Source organism: Myxine glutinosa, unplaced genomic scaffold, assembly GCF_964187855.1.
Source record: "Myxine glutinosa unplaced genomic scaffold, kmMyxGlut1.1 SCAFFOLD_1853, whole genome shotgun sequence".
Lineage (NCBI taxonomy): Eukaryota > Metazoa > Chordata > Myxini > Myxiniformes > Myxinidae > Myxine > Myxine glutinosa.
The window spans coordinates 11954-35611 of record NW_027617948.1 but is presented as its reverse complement, the minus strand read 5'-3'; the positions used below and the strand labels follow the sequence as shown (position 1 = coordinate 35611).

The 23658-nt window shown below is 48.2% G+C and overlaps 1 protein-coding gene across 1 annotated transcript; it reads left to right on the top strand.

Moving 5' to 3' along the window:
* The first annotated feature begins 5869 nt into the window (after positions 1-5869).
* LOC137414078 (cytohesin-1-like) lies at positions 5870-20646 on the top strand. Its single transcript, XM_078769269.1, has 5 exons — positions 5870-6887; positions 6996-7081; positions 11948-12012; positions 12223-12289; positions 20508-20646. Exons 1-5 carry the CDS (start codon positions 6671-6673, stop codon positions 20628-20630), a joined length of 558 nt encoding a protein of 185 aa, XP_078625395.1. The 5' UTR covers positions 5870-6670; the 3' UTR covers positions 20631-20646.
* The last annotated feature ends 3012 nt before the right edge of the window (positions 20647-23658 follow it).

Below are 23658 nucleotides of genomic sequence, written 5' to 3'. Positions count from 1 at the left end.
GGATTTTTCATGATCTTCCACGATCTTCATTCTTGCATAGAAAACAAAACAAAAACAGTTCGTTGGTCGTAGAAAGGTCAACGTTTGGACGGCAATTGATTTCCTTGATTATATTTTAGTTATTACATTTTTAATGTAATCCGTCTTTGATTCATTCAAGTACTTATTCATCATAATGTCACGTGGTCTTCAGAATAAGCTTGGAATGGCATCATACTATAATTTGATGTTTCAGGTTTTGTGTGTTTCTGTTTTTATGTTTCAGTTTTTCTGTGTGTGTTGGCTCAGTTTGGATGTGTGTGTGTGTGTGTGTGTGTGTGTGTGTGTGTGTGTCTCTTTCTGTGTGTGTGTGTCTCTTTCTGTGTGTGTGTGTCTCTTTCTGTGTGTGTGTGTCTCTTTCTGTGTGTGTGTGTCTCTTTCTGTGTGTGTGTGTGTGTGTCTTTCTGTGTGTGTGTGTGTCTTTCTGTGTGTGTGTGTCTTCCTGTGTGTGTCTCTTTCTGTGTGTGTGTGTGTGTGTGTGTGTGTGTGTGTGTGTGTGTGTCTCTTTCTGTGTGTGTGTCTCTTTCTGTGTGTGTGTCTCTTTCTGTGTGTGTGTCTCTTTCTGTGTGTGTGTCTCTTTCTGTGTGTGTGTCTCTTTCCGTGTGTGTGTCTGTTTCTATGTGTGCATGTGTCTGTTTCTATGTGTATGTGTGTCTGTTTCTGGGTGTGTGTGTGTGTGTGTGTGTGTGTGTGTGTGTGTGTGTGTGTGTGTGTGTGTGCGCATGCGTGTTTCTCTGTGTGTGTGTGTCTGTTTCTGTGTGTGTGTGTTTCTGTGTGTGTGTGTTTCTGTGTGTATGTGTCTGTTTCTATGTGTCTGTTTTTGTGTGTGCGTGTGTCTGTTTCTGTGTGTGTGCGTGTGTCTGTTTCTGTGTGTGTGTGCATGTGTGTGCATGTGTCTGTTTCTATGTGTATGTGTGTCTGTTTCTGTGTGTGCATGTGTGTGTGTGTGTGTGTGTGCGTGTGTCTGTTCCTATGTGTATGTGTGTCTGTTTCTGTGTGTATGTGTCTGTTTCTGTGTGTATGTCTGTTTCTGTGTGTATGTGTCTGTTTCTGTGTGTATGTGTGTTTCTGTGTGTGCGTGTGTGTCTGTTTCTGTGTGTATGTGTCTGTTTCTGTGTTTCTGTGTGTGCGTGTGTGTCTGTTTCTGTGTGTATGTGTCTGTTTCTGTGCGTATGTGTGTCTGTTTCTCTGTGTGTGTGTGTGTGTGTGTGTGTGTGTGTGTTTCTGTGTGTCTGTGTCTGTTTCTGTGTGTCTGTGTCTGTTTCTGTGTGTGCGTGAGTCTGTTTCTGTGTGTGCGTGAGTCTGTTTCTGTGTGTACGTGTCTGTTTCTGTGTGTACGTGTCTGTTTCTGTGTGTACGTGTCTGTTTCTGTGTGTACGTGTCTTTCTGTGTGTACGTGTCTGTTTCTGTGTGTACGTGTCTGTTTCTGTGTGTACGTGTCTGTTTCTGTGTGTACGTGTCTGTTTCTGTGTGTACGTGTCTGTTTCTGTGTGTATGTGTCTGTTTCTGTGTGTATGTGTCTGTTTCTGTGTGTATGTGTCTGTTTCTGTGTGTACGTTTCTGTTTCTGTGTGTGCGTGAGTCTGTTTCTGTGTGTACGTGTCTGTTTCTGTGTGTACGTGTCTGTTTCTGTGTGTACGTGTCTGTTTCTGTGTGTACATGTCTGTTTCTGTGTGTATGTGTCTGTTTCTGTGTGTATGTGTCTGTTTCTGTGTGTATGTGTCTGTTTCTGTGTGTACGTGTCTGTTTCTGTGTGTACGTGTCTGTTTCTGTGTGTATGTGTCTGTTTCTGTGTGTATGTGTCTGTTTCTGTGTGTATGTGTCTGTTTCTGTGTGTATGTGTCTGTTTTTGTGTGTATGTGTCTGTTTCTGTGTGTACGTGTCTGTTTCTGTGTGTACGTGTCTGTTTCTGTGTGTACGTGTCTGTTTCTGTGTGTATGTGTCTGCTTCTGTGTGTATGTGTCTGTTTCTGTGTGTGTGTGCGTGTCTGTTTTTGTGTGTGTGCGTGTGTCTTTTTCTGTGTGTGCGTGCGTGCGTGTCTGTTTCTGTGTGTGTGCGTGTGTGTCTTTTTATGTGTGTGCGTGCGTGCGTGTCTGTTTCTATGTGTGTGCGTGCGTGTCTGTTTCTATGTGTGTGCGTGCGTGTCTGTTTCTGTGTGTGTGCGTGCGTGTCTGTTTCTGTGTGTGTGCGTGCGTGTCTGTTTCTGTGTGTGTGCGTGCGTGTCTGTTTCTATGTGTGTGCGTGCGTGTCTGTTTCTGTGTGTGTGCGTGCGTGTCTGTTTCTGTGTGTATGTGTGTATGTTTCTGTGTGTGTGTGTGTGTGTGTGTGTGTTTCTATGTGTGTGCGTGCGTGTCTGTTTCTGTGTGTGTGCGTGCGTGTCTGTTTCTGTGTGTATGTGTGTCTGTTTCTGTGTGTGTGTGTGTGTGTGTGTGTGTGTGTGTGTGTGTGTGTGTGTGTGTGTGTGTGTGTGTGTGTGTGTGTGTGTGTGTGTGTGTGTGTGTGTGTTTCTGTGTGTGTGCGTGTGTGTGTTTCTCTGTGTGTGTGTTGGTTTCTTTCACTTTCCAGTATTTGACCTCCATATACAGTACTGTATTCCTAAACTGCTGGATGGAAGGAGTTGAAAACTGGTGGTTGTACTCAGGGTGTGTGCAGGAAGGTTTCCGCGGTAAAAAAAAAAAATTTGGTCAGGAATTATTTAGTCTAATTCTGGTCGAATTAACCCATCCACGTGGATGTTCTTCATCGGTGGCTCGACACCTTAATTAATGGGAAATGAAATGTGTGTTTGCTATGAAGCTTTTCCATGACACCTTTACAAACTTGGCAAACACGTATACCGGTACTCATTCAAATGATTTCAATGAACATATAAAGAGAAGCAAATAATGATGCCAGTCTCATTCGTCTATGGCTGACCTTTTCAGTATATCATACCATGTTTATTATATGATAGATGAAAGAACATTTCGGAGTATTCAAACAATCAGCCGTTCTTGGTTTCTGAGTAAAACGTTGCAATTATTGTTGTTGTTTTCATCCTCCCGCCACCCCTTCTCCCTCCGACCCCCATTGCCAATTATGAAATGATACATTTGGAGCTCTTGTTGATTTCTTTTTCCACACGTGCATCATTACCTCTGAACTATAATTGTCCATTTGGCAGATGGCCATGCTCTGAGCCCTGCCCTTTGTCCATATGGTTTCTTTGGACATCTGGCTTTGCCATACTGTTTAGGACATCACTTGCAGAGCAGGCTAGGGGTGAGGGTGAGCCTCAGCCCCACCCTCAGCTGTGCCATGCTGTTTGAGAGCCTCAGCTGTGCCATATGCTGTGTGAGCCATCACTTGCGGAGCGGGCTGGGGGTGAGGTTGAGCCTCAGCCCCACCCTCAGCTGTGCCATGCTGTTTGAGAGCCTCAGCTGTGCCATATGCTGTGTGAGCCATCACTTGCGGAGCGGGCTGGGGGTGAGACTGATCCTCAGTCCCACCCTCAGCTGTGCCATGCTGTGTGAGCCATCACTTGCGGAGCGGGCTGGGGGTGAGACTGATCCTCAGTCCCACCCTCAGCTGTGCCATGCTGTTTGAGCCATCACTTGCGGAGCGGGCTGGGGGTGAGGCTGTTCCTCAGTCCCACCCTCAGCTGTGCCATGCTGTTTGAGCCATCACTTGCGGAGCAGGCTAGGGGTGAGGGTGAGCCTCAGCCCCACCCTCAGCTGTGCCATGCTGTTTGAGCCATCACTTGCAGAGCAGGCTAGGGGTGAGGGTGAGCCTCAGCCCCACCCTCAGCTGTGCCATGCTGTTTGAGCCATCACTTGCAGAGCAGGCTAGGGGTGAGGGTGATCCTCAGTCCCATCCTCAGCTGTGCCATGCTGTTTGAGCCATCACTTGCAGAGCAGGCTAGGGGTGAGGGTGAGCCTCAGCCCCACCCTCAGCTGTGCCATGCTGTTTGAGAGCCTCAGCTGTGCCATATGCTGTGTGACCCATCACTTGCGGAGCGGGCTGGGGTAAGGTTCAGCCTCAGCCCCACCCTCAGCTGTGCCATGCTGTTTGAGCCATCACTTGCAGAGCAGGCTAGGGGTGAGGGTGAGCCTCAGCCCCACCCTCAGCTGTGCCATGCTGTTTGAGCCATCACTTGCAGAGCAGGCTAGGGGTGAGGGTGATCCTCAGTCCCATCCTCAGCTGTGCCATGCTGTTTGAGCCATCACTTGCAGAGCAGGCTAGGGGTGAGGGTGAGCCTCAGCCCCACCCTCAGCTGTGCCATGCTGTTTGAGAGCCTCAGCTGTGCCATATGCTGTGTGACCCATCACTTGCGGAGCGGGCTGGGGTAAGGTTCAGCCTCAGTCCAACCCTCAGCTGTGCCATGCTGTTTGAGCCATCACTTGCGGAGTGATCTGGTGGTGAGGGTGGGGTGACAGTTTTTTATGCCTCCGCCGACGAAGTCGCCGGAGGCATTATGTTTTCGGGTTGTCCGACCGGCTGTCCGTCCGTCTGTCCGTGATAGGTTTTCGTCACCACAATAACTTGAGAATGGCAAAAGGGATCTTAGTCAAGCTTGGCACAGGTATGTATAATGAGATAAAGATGAACTCATTAGATTTTGGGGTCACAAGGTCAAAGGGCAAAGGTCAGAGTTCATGTTAGGTATAAATACTGTTACCGCGATAACTCGTGAACCAGAGATGGGATTCTGACCAAATTTTGGTACAATTATGTATAATGATGTAAAGATAAACTGATTAGATTTTGGGGTCAAAAGGTCAAAGGTCAAAGTCTGTAATAGGTCTATAATTTGAGAACGGCTGTAGTGATCCAATTCAAACTTAGTACAGGCATGTATAATTATGTAAAGATAAAGTGATTCGATTTTGGGGGTCAAAGGTCAAGGTTCAAATCTGTTTTAGGTCTATAACTTGAGAATGGCTAAAGGGATCTAATTCAAACTTGGTACAGATATGTATAATGATGTAAAGATTAACTGATTCGATTTGGGGGGTCTCGAGGTCAAGGCCCAAAGGTCAGAGGTCATGTCAGGTAAAAATGTGAGAACTTGTGAACAGCTGAAGGGATTTAAATTAAAACTTGGTGCAGGTATGTATAATGATGTAAACATGAACTGATTAATTTTTGGGGTCAATAGGTCAAAGGTCAGAGGTCGTCAATTAAAAATGTGCTAACTCGGGCACAGCTGAATGGATTTAAATCAAACTTCATACAAGAGTATTATGATGATGTAATGATGTGGGCGGAGGCATATCAGTTGACTTTGTGACGTCGAAGAGTGTCTTTCTGATCTCTTTTGATAATATTGTTAAGGTGTCCCAATAATTGTGCCAACACACTTTGTTGCATTGTGTTTACCTGCAACAGATGCAGATCTGTGCACAAAGAGAGGCAGTGTTATTTAATTGTATTATTTTTCTCCTTCGCACATCAGTTACATTCTCAAAAGAGGGGCCTTTGGAGTGTGTTAAAATCCCAGCCTTGGCCTGCAGGTTTCATGACATTGCACAGAAGTACCATTCAGCTTGTAATGAGGCACAGGCCACTGGCTGTGTGCTGGCAGGCGGGTGGCACGGTGCCTGGAGGCCTGGGGAGAAGAGAGTCTTGTGTGCATTGAGGTTGGTTAAAGTATTATGACACACTTTTTAGTTTGCGTCCAAATTGGTGCTGAGGGTGGGGGAGAGAGGGAGTCTTGGTGAGGTGAGGGAACCGGTCTGTTGTGCATCAAATAAAGCCCAAAATATAATGAGTGGGGTGGGGAGAGGAAAGAGTGACTCGGTTGTGATTTGGTAGCTCTGGGGTGACAGAGGGGAGAGTTAATTCACTCATTTAATTGCCTCCCCCTTTGGCGCAACATTACATGTGGTTTAATGATGCCCAGGCAGTCAGTCGGCTGCGTTCTTGGTCTAGCACAGGCCATAAAAAAAGATGGCTTCTGTGATGAGCCTGTCGCGAGGGGTTGTGTCGAGGCATCGCGCCGTTCACATTTTTCCAAAGAGGCGCACTGTTCCTACAAATCTTCGCAGGAGGAGGAGTGGGAGGTGAAGCCAGGCTGGGCTCGTGTCCAAATGGATGCCAGGCAGTGTGTAATTCCTGGTGAGATGTCTTGGTGAAGTACGAGCCTACCTGCAGGCAAGAAACAGGAAATTAAATGTGGAAAACCCTGTTTGTGGTGGTCGAGGCTGGTGGGATGGCCTCGAGAAATGCAATCTGTCTCACCTGGGTTGGAATCCAGACGCACCTATAAATTGTCATCCCGGTGTTTAACAGGCAGGGCGATTCATCAATGTGTGCGCCGTCCATCCAATGGACGTAAAATTGGCCATTCTGTCTGCTGGCATTAGTTGTTGGATGTTAAAGATCCCAGGGCGTCTTTCGTGAGCGATCGACGGCACCACTGCCAAACTCCAAATTGCTGTTCTGACTTCCTGAGTCGGAGTGGTGACCCTGCCAGGATTGTAGCTGAGGAACTACTTCAGCAGCACCAATGCTATTTTTCCTCTGCAAGATTGAGACTCTTGGAAGAGTTTTCTGGGAGTTTGACAAGATCTGCAGCGCTAGCTGTTCTTTTTTTGTTTTTTTCTGCAGTTTTTTTGACTTGACAGCAGCAATGATAGAGGTCACTGGAACAAATGCTCAAAGCCACTGTTTGGGACATGACCACGGTGTTCTTTATGGGAGGAGACGGTGGGGTTAAGCGGAAGGGGACATTGCCGATCATGAATGTCCGGGGATGCAGGATGTTTAAGTTGTCGTGTTTCGCACGCCCATCCTGTAGCGACTACGTCGCTCTTCTCTTTCAGGCAGTATTTGCCATGTTTCTCCTCGAGAAGCTCGCCCTTGCTGCTGGTAACCAAAGCTGCTGACCTGTCGGAATCTTTCTTAGACTGTTGACATAAAGGGTATGTTGATGAGCTGTGTGGATGACCATAACTGTTTGTTTTTTCTCTCACTCAGCCATCCCAGATGATTTGACTTCAGAGGAGCAGGAGGAACTAACGACCGTGCGTCGTCGTAAGACTGAGATCCTTGCGGAGATTGAGGTATGCCAAGCGTAGCCATAACACTTCCCGTCTCCCCGCTGTAATTCCTTACCCTAGACGACAGTTTCCATCAAGCATGCTTCCCTTTTCCTCGTGTGCCATTTTTCCATTCTTCGTTTCAGGCCTTGGCTTTCCACATTCCTTGAGGGTCTTTCTTCGACATTTCAATAACTTCGTTATCGGTGAACCAGACTTTAACGCACTCGACGGGTATTATAGAACCGATGAATCGACGAAAGAATTATTTTGATCTAAAGTCGCACGAATCAGTTGACTTTTGATGGAACCTGGTGTTGGCTTAGCGGTTAGGGTGCCGGCTTGGGATCCTAGGATCCTGGGTTCGAATCCCGGTCGATTGCTGAATTAACGCCAAGGGGGTTGAATCAGCCTGTCATCCTTCCGAGGTCGGCAAATTGAGTACCAGCTTGCTGGGATGAATGATCCCGGTGTGTACCCCGGTTTAGAATAGGTACACCGTATCCCTGCGCATCGTAAGAGGCGACTAAGGGTTGGCGTCAGGAAGGGCATCCGGCCATAAAAACATTGCCTCAAACAGGGAACCATGATTGTCATGGGGCCCGCAAGACTAACCCCCGCTTTAGCGGGGAAAATGGCCTTAAAACGATCATTCATTCATTCATTCATTCTTTAAAAGATGATTTGATTGTGTTGGTTACAAGATTATTATTTCTTGGCCGGTATGTTCACCTGTTCCCATGATGCCTCATGGATGCCAAATTGTGGGAAACACAAACCTTGGGCAGACTTGCACACCAAAAAACTTGATGTTCGTTTTTATTGACATGTAATATTTAATTATTATCTGCATTATCAGTGTGAACAAACAGCTAAAAAACAGTCATAAAATTTCGATTTTGTCTAATCTCAGAAATACATAAATACCGTGCAAAACAATGACTGTAACCAACCTGTAACCGGTAAACTGTAAATTTAACTGTAATTTAATTTAATTTAATTTAAATAAAATTTAACTGTAAACTGTAACTGTAATTTAATAACTGTAAACTGTAACTGTAATTTAATAACTGTAAACTGTAACTGTAATTTAATAACTGTAAACTGTAACTGTAATTTAATAACTGTAAACTGTAACTGTAATTTAATAACTGTAAACTGTAACTAATTTAATAACTGTAAATTGTAACTGTAATTTAATAACTGTAAACTGTAACTGTAATTTAATAACTGTAAACTGTAACTGTAATTTAATAACTGTAAACTGTAACTGTAATTTAATAACTGTAAACTGTAACTAATTTAATAACTGTAAATTGTAACTGTAATTTAATAACTGTAAACTGTAACTGTAATTTAATAACTGTAATTGTAATTGTAACTGTAATTTAATAGCTGTAAACTGTAACTGTAATTTAATAGCTGTAAACTGTAACTGTAATTTAATAACTGTAAACTGCAACTGTAATTTAATAACTGTAAACTGTAACTGTAATTTAATAACTGTAAACTGTAACTGTAATTTAATAACTGTAAACTGTAACTGTAATTTAATAACTGTAACCTATAACTGTAATTTAATAACTGTAAACTGTAACTGTAATTTAATAACTGTAAACAGTAACTGTAATTTAATAACTGTAAATTGTAACTGTAATTTAATGACTGTAAACTGTAACTGTAATTTAATAACTGTAAACTGTAACTGTAATTTAATAACTGTAAACTGTAACTGTAATAAAATAACTGTAAATTGTAACTGTAATTTAATAACTGTAAACTGTAACTGTAATTTAATAACTGTAAACTGTAACTGTAATTGAATAACTGTAAATTGTAACCGGTCATAACTCAACTACACTTTGCGAAAGACACCGTGCCGTCTTTAACATCCACCAACTGATACCAACAGATGAGGTGCCCAGCTTAACGTCCCACCCGAGGGGTGGGGAGCACACATTGATGCTTCACCCTGTCTGCAAAACACCAGGATGGCAGTTTATAGCTGGGTCGAGATTCAAACCCAGCTTAGAGGAGAGTGACTATCCTCCCAGATGAACTGCACGACAATGAAACCTCGTACAATAGCAAAGCTTTCTTTGCATTTTGAAATATATAGCAAATGCAAATGACACATCATTCATTGCCTTGAAGTTAATTTTTATTTTGTTATTTCTTGATTATCGTGAGCGTTCTCGGCCACAGGCCAAAACTTGCACATCTGTTTGTGATTGTGGCCAAATAATTTTTTTTGTCCGTGACAGTTTTCCTCGTATTTTTCAATGACTACAGTTGAGTTGAGTTAACGGTTGATAGCATAATGTGTCTTGCCAGTCAGTTATTGAATAATTTTGGTCGAATTCACATTTGTATAAACTAGTGGGCATTTCCCTTCTCGGCCCACCTCCGGTGGGCAATGCGTTGGCACACATTCTTGAAAATGCACTTTATAATGCTTGTCATTTTTGAAAGAAATCTTTTTCATCACAACATATCATACTCAATATCATAATTTCGAGGTTCCATTATATTATGATGAGCTGTAATACCAGCTACCACCAAAGGTGGCGCTACTTCCACATATACCTTGGCTCGTGTAAGAGCTAACATTGATCACAAAAAGACAAACTGACACATAAAACATAAAACATATGATAAAGGGAACGAGAGACAAGATGGAGAGCAGGGACATCGGGAGATCTGTGGGAGGGACAGGGCTTGGGGGGAGGAGGCATGGTGTGGAGGGTAGGAGAGGTTTAAAAAAACCAAGGACACTGCTCGGACTTCCAGGAAAGAAGTTGGTATTTCAAAAAAAGTGGATCTGGGGTGAATTAACGGGGGTAGAAAAGATCAAGGTTTTGGATGGGGGAAGATAAGAGATGGTGGTGAACAGCTGTTTTAAAGACCTGGAGGGAGGAGTGGGATTGAAGAGAGTGAGGGAGTTTGTTCCAGAGGCCGGAGAAAAGAGGAATGAAAGAGTGAAGGTGAATAGAGAGTCTTGATTTTGGCAATTTAACCATAAGAGGGTTGCTGGCAGATCTTGTGCGACCTGTAGGAATATTTGGGGGACAGAGCACAGAGAGAGCTGGGGGAGCTAGGCCAGAGAGGAGTCGGTAGAAAACAGAAAGACCATCAACCAGCCTGCGGTGAGTGAGTGAAAGACCCTCAGAGTTAGCTTCATCGCGGGAGATTCAAATGATTCTGAAAACTTTGGTTTCAACAGCGTGAAGACGAGCTAGGTGTGCGACAGGAGCACCGGCGATATACACATCTGATACTATACATATCTGTATATAAACACATCTGCTCCATGAAATATAGATGTTATTGTGGTTTAATAAATCTTACTCCAACGACAACAACAACAACAAAACAACATGCATTTTAAGGCCATTTTCCCTGCTACAGCGGGGGTTAGCCTTGCGGTCCCCATGATAATCTTCTCCATTTTGCCCTATTTTCTGCATCTCCCCTTGTTAACCCTCCTTGCCCGCATTTCTTCTTCCACCATCTTCAGCCAAGTCTTTCTCGGTCTTCCCCGTCCTCTACTTCCTTCTACATTCATTTCCATCACTCTTCTCAACCAGTCACTTTCATCCTTCCTCAACACATGACCAAACCATCTCAACCTGTTCCTCTTCACAGCATCAATCACAGGCTCTATTCCCATCATTTTTCGCAATTCATCATTTGTCTTCCTCTCTCAACGATACTCCGCACATCCACCGAACCATTCGCATTTCCACCCTTTCCAGCCTTCGTTGCTGCTCTACGTTCATTACCCATGTCTCGCTCCCATAAATCATAACACTTCTCACACATGCAGCATACACCTTTCCCTTCAGCTTCAACGACACTCCCCTCATCATCAGCCCGCCACTCAGTTCCTGAAACTTCGTCCATGCACATCTCACTCCAGCAACCGTTGCCGAGTCTGATTCACCTTCTCCATTCAGCATGTCTCCGAGGTAGCAAAATGTTTTCACACTTTCCAGCTTCACGCCGTCTTCAATATACAACTCAACATTTCCTCTATCTGCAGCTCCCTCTGTGCACACCTGACACTTGAATGTAGCTCCCACACTGGTTAATGACCCTCTCAGACCACTACATTTTTGATGAACCCACTCAGCGCACATTGTACATAGAATGGAGTTCACTCCGACACCCTTCCTGCACACAGCACAGGGCCACTTCCCAGTTCTTTCCACCTCACCACATGCTTTACCACTTGCCATCACCTTCGTCTTTCCGATATTCACCTTCAGACCTTTTGTCTCCATACATTCCTTCCACTTCTTCATCTAATAAATCTTACTCCAGATGTTCGAAAAATCTCCTCAGTATTCTGCCCATTTGTACTTGCAATATGTTTTAATTTCCTTCATGTCTCTCTCTCTCTCTCCCTCTCTCTCCCTCTCTCTCTCCCTCTCTCCTCTCCCTCTCTCTCTCCCTCTCCCTCTCTCTCTCTCTCTCCCTCTTTCTCTCCCTCTTTCTCTCCCTCTTTCTCTCCCTCTTTCTCTCCCTCTTTCTCTCCCTCTGCCACTCCCTCTGCCACTCCCTCTGTCTCTCCCTCTGTCTCTCCCTCTGTCTCTCCCTCTGTCTCTCCCTCTGTCTCTCCCTCTGTCTCTCCCTCTGTCTCTCCCTCTGTCTCTCCCTCTGTCTCTCCCTCTGTCTCTCCCTCTGTCTCTCCCTCTGTCTCTCCCTCTGTCTCTCCCTCTGTCTCTCCCTCTGTCTCTCCCTCTGTCTCTCCCTCTGTCTCTCCCTCTGTCTCTCCCTCTGTCTCTCCCTCTGTCTCTCCCTCTGTCTCTCCCTCTGTCTCTCCCTCTGTCTCTCCCTTCTCCACCTCTCTCTCTCTCTCTCTCTCTCTCTCTCTCTCTCCCTCTGCAGCGGTTGAAAAATGAAATAGCCGAAGTCATCAACGAGATGGAGACAATTGAATTGATGGATGGAACGTGAGTGTATGCACTGAGCAATGCAGGCCAGTGTGTCGTTGAACATTATTTTCGTTCTTTAACGGGAAAGCCAACAGTGTATTATTACCCCTCAAATACACCGTACTTCTTTGTACTCTTCATTTTTCAATTCAAGGCATTTACTATCACCTCCCCTTGTCCTGATTCCCACTGTCTTTTGCCCACTTTCTGCCTCCGATCTTGACTCAGAAAAACGATGAGACGCAATAAACAAATGATTGCTGGTCGTAAGAAGTTTAACATGGATCCAAAGAAGGTAAGGGCTCTTCCCGCTTGGATTGACGCATTGTTTTGCTTTCAGTTGGTGCTTCACCGGCCTCCGAGTAAGCTGGTACTCATTTTGCTGACCTCAGAAGGATAACAAGCTGAGTGAACCCACCTGGTGCTTGTACTCAGGACCATAAGATTTTAAGCCAGCAACTCGGGACCCTAAGCTATCCGTTAGGGCAACACCAGGCTCGGATGTAATATGTGATGCTGGGGAATTTGATTCATTGCTGGGGAATTGGAAGGATATCCGCCATAAGGTTCCTGGCTTTTGAATTTCCTTTTCCCACACGCTTCGTACTTTTGTTGTGATTTTGAGCTTCATGTCTTCCTGACTTGGGGTTCTCCACACTTTTCAAAGCACTTTACATTGGTAAATAAGTAGGTGTATGTTTCACGATCTAGTAGAGGGAGTGAAGTGACCAGGGCTTTTTGATGGTTGAGCAATGTCAGGGAGTACCACACAATGTTTGGCTCTTGGATTATGAAAATGTACAAAAAACATGGGGATTATATCTCCAATGACATCCGCACTTTTTTTTTCTTTCTTTCTTTTTTGCGATATTGTTAATTGGCAAGTGAGCTTCCGTGACCCTCAGTTGCATGACTTGCTCCATCTTACCATCTTTCAAAACTCAGACTGAGTAAGCATTTGCTTTTGTTTTTTAAAAACATCAACAACTAGAATGGCACTCCAGAGAGCGCATAGTCTTGCCCCGCACGTTCATTCTGAACAAAAATACCATGGTTAACTGAACACGCTACTATTATGGCCCACTGCTATTGCCCATATACCCATAATCATCCATGCACCCTATTATGTCACCTACATTGCAATTATCCGGAGCTTTATTGATTGATTGCTGGTAAATTGAACGACCACTTTTTCGCACATTAAAGCTAAATTTCATCAATGAAGGTGAATGCATATTTTTCAAACTATATTCCCCATGTGTAGTCGATCATATGAGTGAAGTGAAGTTCCGCATCGATCTGTTAAGCGGTCCTGGAAAAGATTTTTTTAAACATTTTTATTTTCAATCCAACATGCCAATATATTAGCCTTTGGTAGGAGGTCCAACAGGTCAGCCAGGGCAACGCTGTTGGTTGATGACCTGAGCGTCCCAAACTAATCCCAAACCAAACTCTGCCAGGTGGGCAGTGGTTCAGAAGCGAATTTCAGCTAGGCAGTTTGAATGTGGGATTAATGGTGGGTGGTGGGGGTGTGTAGAGGGGTTGAGGTGGTGGAGATCATGCAGAGAAGGAAGTTGGAAGTGTTGTGTATGCAGGAGTCCAGATGGAAAGGAGACAGGGCGAGGAGGTTGGTAGGAGGATACAAGCTGTTGCACGTGGGTAGGGAATGAAAGATATTCTATGTGGATGATCTGGCTGTTGTGGTGGAGAGTGCGTGGGAGATTCAGGAAGTACTGGGGGAGTGGAAGGAGGCATTTGAGAAACACGGGCTGAAAATGAGCATGGAGAAGACTGAGGTGATGTGGGTTGGGCAGCAGAGAAAATATATGAACATCAGGTTTGAGGGAAAGAGATCAGATAAGGAAATAGCTTTGGGTATCTGGGTGGGGGAACAGTGACCGGGGATGGTAAGTCAGAGGCAGAGGTGCGGAGGAGGATCCAGGTGGGTGCAAATACATGGAGGAGGGTTGAGGGTGTAATGGCAGACAGAAAGATTTCAAGGAGATTAAAAGGGAAGGTTCTGATGTCTTGTGTAACACCTGCCTACCTTTATGGTCTGGAGATGGTGGCACTGACAGAGAGACAAAAACAGAGGCTGCAGGTTTGCGAGAACAACAGGGTCAGGAGGATTGCGGGAGTGAAGAGGGTGGATAGAAGGAGAATGGATGAACTGAGGGAGGAGATTGGTCAAATGCTGGCTGAAATGGGCTGGACATTTGGTGTGGATGGGGAAGAAAGAATGGCGAAGAGAGTGGATACGTTGTGGGAACAAGGTATGAGGAAATGCCTGTCAGACCACGTGACCAATGATGCCATAAATTAAATTATTCACTGACATCTGGTTGTAGATCAGATATATGAAGTTTCAGATTTTTCGGATAAGGATTTCGATATTTTTCGATATATACGCATTCGATATATACAATAAAAAAAGATAGAGACAATAAAAAAATCGATCAATAAAAAAGATAGACTTGTAATAGAGTTGACACACTCACATATACACATCCACACAAACACACACAAGGACATACTGATGAGACATACTTAACATCCATGGAGCTTGTGGGAAGTGCCATCACGACCATCACTTCCTGGGATACTCTCGGTACCAGCGAGTCATAACAATGACGTCACTTTTCTCACTGTACTCAGCGGGGCATTTCCTCCTCCCCATGGATGCTAACCAATGGGGATTGCCGTGCTTTATCCTTTTCAAGAGAGGAAGCAGCACGTGCCATTTTTAAAGTCATTAGTATGACTTGAAGGACACCTTGGGTGTTTTTTAGAGGACGCCATCTCGTTACTGGATGGTGTTGGCTCCCTACAGGAGCGCCTTTGCTAGGTGTAGGTGTTGTTTTTGGTCCTGGCAGGGTGTCACAGTCACACTCCCCACTGGCAAAGCCAGTGACGGGTGTCGGTTCAGTTTCCGACAACCCGGTCATGTGGCAGGTAGCACTGGGTTACATGTTAAAAGTGGCAGTCCCAAGAGACTGGCACCTGATCAAAAATTATGATTCTGGCCTGACCAAAAAATATATAAAAAATCGATTCAACCAATTATGGCCTAATACCACTTCACCACTTGTGTTGTTGACGCCCCACATACTCCATGGGGAGTTGATGACACATGCAATGTGTCAGTTTTTTTTCGTTGAGCAGTTTTGGAGATGATTTTTTTTTCCCTTTAATCCAACATGGCTGCAATACCATGTGACCTACGATGGCAGAGTTATCAACAAACATGGAGAGTGGAGAGTCTCTCCTATGTTTAAAGTTTCACTTCAAACGGACAAGCAGTTGCAGAGAAAAATAAATTATATCGAAAATATATAGATGTGCACGCACAGAGACGCACGCATGCACGCACAGAGACGCACGCACAGAGACGCATGCACGCGTACACAGAGGCGCGTGCACAGAGATGCATGCACGCACGCACGCACAGACAGACGCACGCACGCGCACACAGAGACAGAGATGCACGCACGCACGCACAGAGACGCATGCACGCACACACGCACAGAGACGCACACACACAGAGAGACGCACGCACACAAGCACAGACGCACGCACACACGCACAGAGACGCACACACGCACAGACGCACACACACACGCACGCACAGACGCACACACACACGCACAGAGACGCATGCACGCACAGACGCAAGCACGCACGCAAGCACGCACACACAGACACACACGCACAGAGACACACGCACGTATGCACGCGCGCACAGAGACGCACGCATGCACGCCCAGAGACGCACGCATGCACGCCCAGAGACACACGCATGCACGCCCAGAGACGCACGCATGCACGCCCAGAGACGCACGCATGCACGCCCAGAGACGCACGCATGCACGCACAGAGACGCACGCACAGAGACACATATGCGCGTGCACAGAGATGCATGCACGCACGCACAGACAGACGCAAGCACGCGCACACAGAGACAGACGCACGCACGCACGCGCGCACAGAGACAGACGCACGCACGCACGCGCGCACAGAGACAGACGCACGCACGCACGCGCGCACAGAGACAGACGCACGCACGCACGCACGCGCGCACAGAGACAGACGCACGCGCGCACGCGCGCACAGAGACGGACGCACGCGCGCACAGAGACACAGACGCACGCACGCGCGCACAGAGACACAGACGCACGCACGCGCGCACAGAGACAGAGACACAGACGCACGCACGCGCGCACAGAGACACAGACGCACGCACGCACGCACAGAGACAGACAGACGCACGCACGCACGCACAGAGACAGACAGACGCACGCACGCGTGCACAGAGACAGACAGACGCACGCACGCGTGCACAGAGACAGACAGATGCACGCACGCGCGCACAGAGACAGACAGACAGACGCACGCACGCGCGCACAGAGACAGACAGACGCACGCACGCGCGCACAGAGACAGACAGACGCACGCACGCGCGCACAGAGACAGACAGACAGACAGACGCACGCACGCATGCACAGAGACAGACAGATGCACGCACGCGCGCACAGAGACAGACAGACGCACGCGCGCGCGCACAGACAGACAGACGCACGCGCGCGCGCACAGAGACAGACAGATGCACGCGCGCGCGCACAGAGACAGACAGACGCACGCGCGCGCGCACAGAGACAGACAGACGCACGCACGCGCGCACAGAGACAGACGCGCGCATGCACGCACGCACAGAGACAGACGCGCGCACGCACGCACGCACAGAGACAGACGCACGCACGCACGCACGCACAGAGACAGACGCACGCACGCACGCACAGAGACAGACGCACGCACGCACGCACGCACAGAGACAGACGCACGCACGCACGCACAGAGACAGACGCACGCACGCACGCACAGAGACAGACGCACGCACGCACAGAGACAGACGCACGCACGCACGCACGCACGCACAGAGACAGACGCACGCACGCACGCACAGAGACAGACACACGCACGCACGCACAGAGACAGACGCACGCACGCACGCACAGAGACAGACGCACGCACGCACAGAGACAGACGCACGCACGCACAGAGACAGACGCACGCACGCACAGAGACAGACGCACGCACGCACAGAGACAGACGCACGCACGCACAGAGACAGACGCACGCACGCACGCACGCACAGAGACAGACACACGCACGCACGCACGCACAGAGACAGACGCACGCACGCACGCACACACAGACAGACGCACGCACGCACGCACAGAGACAGACGCACGCATGCACGCATGCACAGAGACAGACGCACGCACGCACAGAGACAGACGCACGCACGCACAGAGACAGACGCACGCACGCACAGAGACAGACGCACGCACGCACAGAGACAGACGCACGCACGCACAGAGACAGACGCACGCACGCACAGAGACAGACGCACGCACGCACAGAGACAGACGCACGCACGCACAGAGACAGACGCACGCACGCACAGAGACAGACGCACGCACGCACAGAGACAGACGCACGCACGCACGCACAGAGACAGACGCACGCACGCACGCACAGAGACAGACGCACGCACGCACGCACAGAGACAGACGCACGCACGCACGCACAGAGACAGACGCACGCACGCACGCACAGAGACAGACGCACGCACGCACGCACAGAGACAGACGCACGCACGCACGCACAGAGACAGACGCACGCACGCACGCACAGAGACAGACGCACGCACGCACGCACAGAGACAGACGCACGCACGCACGCACAGAGACAGACGCACGCACGCACGCACAGAGACAGACGCACGCACGCACGCACAGAGACAGACGCACGCACGCACAGAGACAGACGCACGCACGCACAGAGACAGACGCACGCACAGAGACACGCACGCACGCACAGAGACACGCACGCACGCACAGAGACACGCACGCACGCACACACAGAGACAGACGCACGCACGCACACACAGAGACAGACGCACGCACGCACAGAGACAGACGCACGCACGCACGCACAGAGACAGACGCACGCACGCACGCACGCACGCACAGAGACAGACGCACGCACGCACGCACGCACGCACAGAGACAGACGCACGCACGCACGCACGCACAGAGACAGACGCACGCACGCACAGAGACAGACGCACGCACAGAGACAGACGCACGCACGCACGCACAGAGACAGACGCACGCACGCACGCACAGAGACAGACGCACGCACGCACAGAGACAGACGCACGCACGCACAGAGACAGACGCACGCACGCACAGAGACAGACGCACGCACGCACAGAGACAGACGCACGCACGCACAGAGACAGACGCACGCACGCACAGAGACAGACGCACGCACGCACAGAGACAGACGCACGCACGCACGCACAGAGACAGACGCACGCACGCACGCACAGAGACAGACGCACGCACGCACGCACAGAGACAGACGCACGCACGCACGCACAGAGACAGACGCACGCACGCACGCACAGAGACAGACGCACGCACGCACGCACAGAGACAGACGCACGCACGCACGCACAGAGACAGACGCACGCACGCACGCACAGAGACAGACGCACGCACGCACGCACAGAGACAGACGCACGCACGCACGCACAGAGACAGACGCACGCACGCACGCACAGAGACAGACGCACGCACGCACGCACAGAGACAGACGCACGCACGCACGCACAGAGACAGACGCACGCACGCACGCACAGAGACAGACGCACGCACGCACGCACAGAGACAGACGCACGCACGCACGCACAGAGACAGACGCACGCACGCACGCACAGAGACAGACGCACGCACGCACGCACGCACGCACGCACGCACAGACGCACGCACGCACGCACAGACAGACGCACGCACGCACAGACAGACGCACGCACGCACGCACGCACAGAGACGCACGGAGATGCACGTGCGCACAGAGACACACGCACGTATGCACGCGCGCACACGCACACAGACCTGTGTTGCAATGTGTGATCTGCAGCAAAGTGGGAATTCTTAAACAGCATAAATACGGACTTGGAATTCCAAGTCTCAATCACCGTCCCTGCACATTCCCCGCAAGCGCACGTGTAAAATGGGGCTCATGCGATGCTTCCTATCTTTCCGAGTCCACAAGTGTGCGCCTTGCTGTGCAATTCCATTGTTTACACGAGTTCCCTAACAAAGCACTTCAACGCAGATTAGGCCAATCATGCCTGCGTAGTGGTTGCCAACCTCTGGTTTTTTGTCTGTGCTCTGTCCTTTGTAAATGCTGAGCGTCATGCAATGAAGCATCACGTGCCAAGTCTTTTGTGTGACCCGGACTTGGTTTGAACCGCCGACCTCCCAGACTTAGGGCGGACACTCTAACCATTACGTCACCGAGTCTGCTTTGCTTTAGTCACGGACCTTATTGTGTTTCGGAGGAATTTGTTTGTTTTGGAGGAAGAAAAATCGCCTTTACCGCCGTCATCGTTTCCTCCTCTGGCCGGCTTTTTCAGCATCCATCTCAAACACCACCTCCGCCCCTTTGCTGAAGCTGTAATGTTTAACACTGTAACGACGTCTTGTTTTGCTCCTTTTTCATCAATTCAGAATTTCTCCTTCCCTCTGTGGTGGAATGAATTGGTTGCCAGGGAAGCTTGGCCTCTGTTAAGTCCATTCCTTTGCCAAATTTCAGGCTAGAGCCTAGATTAGCTATTTTGAGGATACTGGCCCATCCGATGGTGCAGGTGCAGTCTTTGTCCCAAAATTCTCATTTGCTTTATCGTTGGAAGGAATTTGCTGTCATTTTGTCAGAGGGAATCCGATACGAAAATCTTGTGCCTCCCACGCTTGACAACCTGCGATGTACGTGCTCCCTTGATGTCGCTTTGTCACATCACTTTTCTAGCTCATTATTTCCGGACACGTAGGCGGTGAGGGATTTTGTGGGGCACGTTTAGATCTTGATGCAGAATTTGAATCAAATTATATACTCATGTTCTCAAATGTTAGAGGATGAAGTTGAAGGATGTTGGCAGAATTCCTTTAAAGGTACAAGGTGTTGAACCGGCAGCACAAACGATGGCACCTGATGCAGTCCTGGGCCTATGCCTGATGTTTTGGGCTGGCAGAATGGCCTAGAGGTACACACACGTCTCTATGCTGTCTAGCCTGGGTTTGAATCCCGGCCCAGCTATAAAATGTCATCCCGGTGTTTCACAGGCAAGGTGATTCATCAATGTGTGTGCTGTCTTTCGGATGGACGTTAAATTCCTGCCATAACCACCAGAGGGCACTGCATCAGCGGCACTGCCGTGTCCGCAACCATTGATGCCACCCTACAGCCTTGTGCTGCATACGGACGAAGTAGTCTTGTGTTGTAATGTTGTTTTTCTGTTATTTTATGTCGTTAATGCCCCCCCCCGCCCCCCCCACTCACTCCCCCCACTGTATTCACCCTCTGCTCCATACAAGCTTCTCCTTGTGCTCTCTCCGGTTTGATTGTGTCATTCACTGTGGATTTTTTAATATATATATATATAGGGCATTGCATTCCTGGTGGAGAATGGATTGTTGAAGGAGTCACCTGAGGACGTTGCCCAGTTCCTCTACAAGGGAGAGGGTCTGAACAAGACGGCCATTGGGGATTACCTGGGAGAAAGGTGAGATAATGTGATGATGTGAAATATCTTGAGGATTGAATTTAGTTGTTTATTCAAATAAATCTGATCATTGGTTTTGTGGGAAAGGATTTTTTTTTCTCTCCCCTTTCTCTTTCTCACAATTACTTGAACATATTTGTGCTGCTGCAATATTTTTTTGCCAGAAGAATATCCTAATCTGTTTTGGGGAAAAAGAATAGAAGGCATTACTTTTCGCACGCCCTCGTGTTAATGAGGCATGTAGTCATTCCTACACACCAACCACATTGATACAGTGATGCTGCTGATGACTGATTGACTTGTGCAAATGAGGCATTTAATCAAACCAAGGCCCTGTGCTTTTTCTGGTCTTCATCAATGATCTCTCTGACTCTCTTGAAAATCCCCTCTATCTCTTTGCTGATGACTCTACTCTCTGTCGCTCCATTCTTCATCCCTCAGATCGGCAGTCTGCAGCCTCCTCACTCTCTGCAGACCTGGACAAAATCACAGACTGGGCAAACAAGTGGAACATGTCTTTCAATCCTGACAAATCTCACACTCTTACGATGTCTCTCCGAAAAGACCGACTGGACAACCCTCCCATCCACTTTCTGAATAATCCTCTCCAAGAAGTTCTGTCACTCAAGCTTTTGGGTCTCACTATCTGCCATGATCTTTCCTGGGAAAACCACATTTCAAATCTGGCCTCCAAAGCCAGTCACCGACTGGGCATCCTCCGTCGTGCAAAGTCCTTCCTTGGCACACCTGAGCTCCTCACCACATACAAGGCTTTCATCCGCAGCTCAATGGAATACTGCTCTCCCCTCTGGGCTTGTGCTCCTGCCTCACACCTAGCTCGTCTTCACGCTGTTGAAACCAAAGCATTCAGAATCATTGGAATCTCCCGCGATGAAGCTAACTCCAAGGGCCTCTCACTCACTCACCGCAGGCAGGTTGGTGGTCTTTCCGTCTTCTACCGACTCCTCTCTGGCCTTGCCCCCCCAGCTCTCTCTGGGCTCTGTCCCCTAAATATTCCTACAGGTCGCACAAGATCTGCCTGCAACCCTCTTATGGTTAAACTGCCAAAATCAAGACTCTCTGCTCACCTTCACTCCTTCATTCCTATTTTCTCCCGCCTCTGGAACAAACTCCCTCACTCTCTTCAATCCCACTCCACCCTCCAGGTCTTTAAAACAGCTGTTCACCACCATCTCTTATCTTCCCCCATCCACAACCTTGATCTTTTCTACCCCCGCTAATTTCACCCCAATTCCACTTTTTTGAAATACCAACTTCTGTCTTGGGAGTCCTTGGTGTCCTTGTGTTTTATACTTCTCCCACCCCCCCCCCCCCTTCCCACGCCTCCTCCCCCCAAGCCCTCTCCCTCCCAAACATCTCCCTGCTCTCAAATGTTGTGTTTGTGTGCTTCCCCTTCTCTCCCCATCTTGTCTTCCGCTCCCTCTTTTTATATATTTTGTTTGTCTGGTTGATTTGTTTGTGAAGTAAATGTTAGCTCTTTCACGAGCCTCGATTCAGTATACAGAAAAAAAGAAACCACCTTCCCTTTATGTTCAGTTGTTGTACATCTCGGAGCATTTCTTCAGCAAATTTCACTGCGTGACAAGAGTCAAGAAAAGTGGTGATTTAGAAGAAAAATATTTATTGCAGGGATACCGAGAACCAACAACGATCAATACAGCGACAAATCATCTGAGCAGAAGAAGAAGAACCACCTTCAGAGGCCATTTTTTCCCCGCAGAGCAGGGGTTGGCCTTTTTCGGGCACCATGGTCCCATTTTTGAAGCAGTGTTTATGGCCCTTCCTGTCGCCAACCATGTTAGTCGCCTCTTGCGACACACAGGGAATTACCAGTGAACCTCGGAAGGATGACAGGCTGAGTCAACCCTCCTGGTGTTAATTCAGCGATCGACCGGGATTCGAACCCAGGATCCTGGGATCCCAAGCCAGCACCCTAACCGCTAAGCCAACACCAGGCTCCGACAAATCATCCGAACAATCGTTAAAAAATGCTGTCTTCAGCAAAAACATTCTTTACTCGGAAAATAAGTCTTGGTTGTGGTAGAGTTCGTTGTCCGGAACACGAACGGTGCTCTTTCTTCTGTAAAATGTTCACCACTGCTGGTCGTGGATCAAAGTGTGCCATCCCAGGACTGTTGAGTGCGATGTACATCTGACAGTTGATGGCCTCTCTCGAGTAGCCAGACTGTTCAGGGCCCTTCAGGATAGTGTGACATGAAACGGAACATTCAGGTCCATTACTATGAGAAGTCAGTGACAGGTAAGCGTGTACCATCCCTGGAAAACACAGTTCCAGGCTCGGAGATCTTCATCAGATGGTATAGTTTTCCAGTCACATGATACAGGAATGTTTTCCACAAGCGAAGTGTCTGATTACTTCATCACCGAATTGTGTGACATAGGTCTCCCCAAAACGTCCCTCCACCACATTCTCTCTACATCTCTCTTGCTCTCTAACAGGTTTTGCATATTCAATTGTCATGCACGGGGCAATGGGAAATAAGTAGGTGATTTGGGAACGGAGGCACAGCAATAGACTCTTGTCAGAATGATGCCTTTCATTCAGTTGGGTCCGTATGTGGTGGCTACTCGTGCTGCACCTCTATCACAATATGATTGGCTTCGGATTCAGTTTCTATCAAAAGCACAGGAGAACCCGTTCTTCTGAAATCCTGGTGGTAAATGCCCTCAACTCTGATCCTGACAGAAATGTGACTTGAGCTAGCACCGAAAAGGCCAGGATGGACTCGGTAGGGAGGAGGGGGGGGGGGGGGGGGATCTGCAATACACCTGTACCCAATCCACCCTTCTGCCTAATTTAATTTTGACCCCACATCTTTCCGATGGGAAAGGTTAGGGCTCATAAACATGGCATAGTTTGTGACATCGGCAGAAGTAGACTTGAAGAGTATGTGTGTTACGTGCATCGGTACGGGGGCAATAGTTAAGATTAAGGCTGTAGAAACCATGTATGTTTGTGTAGCTATATAACTTGTTACCTTTATTAAGTG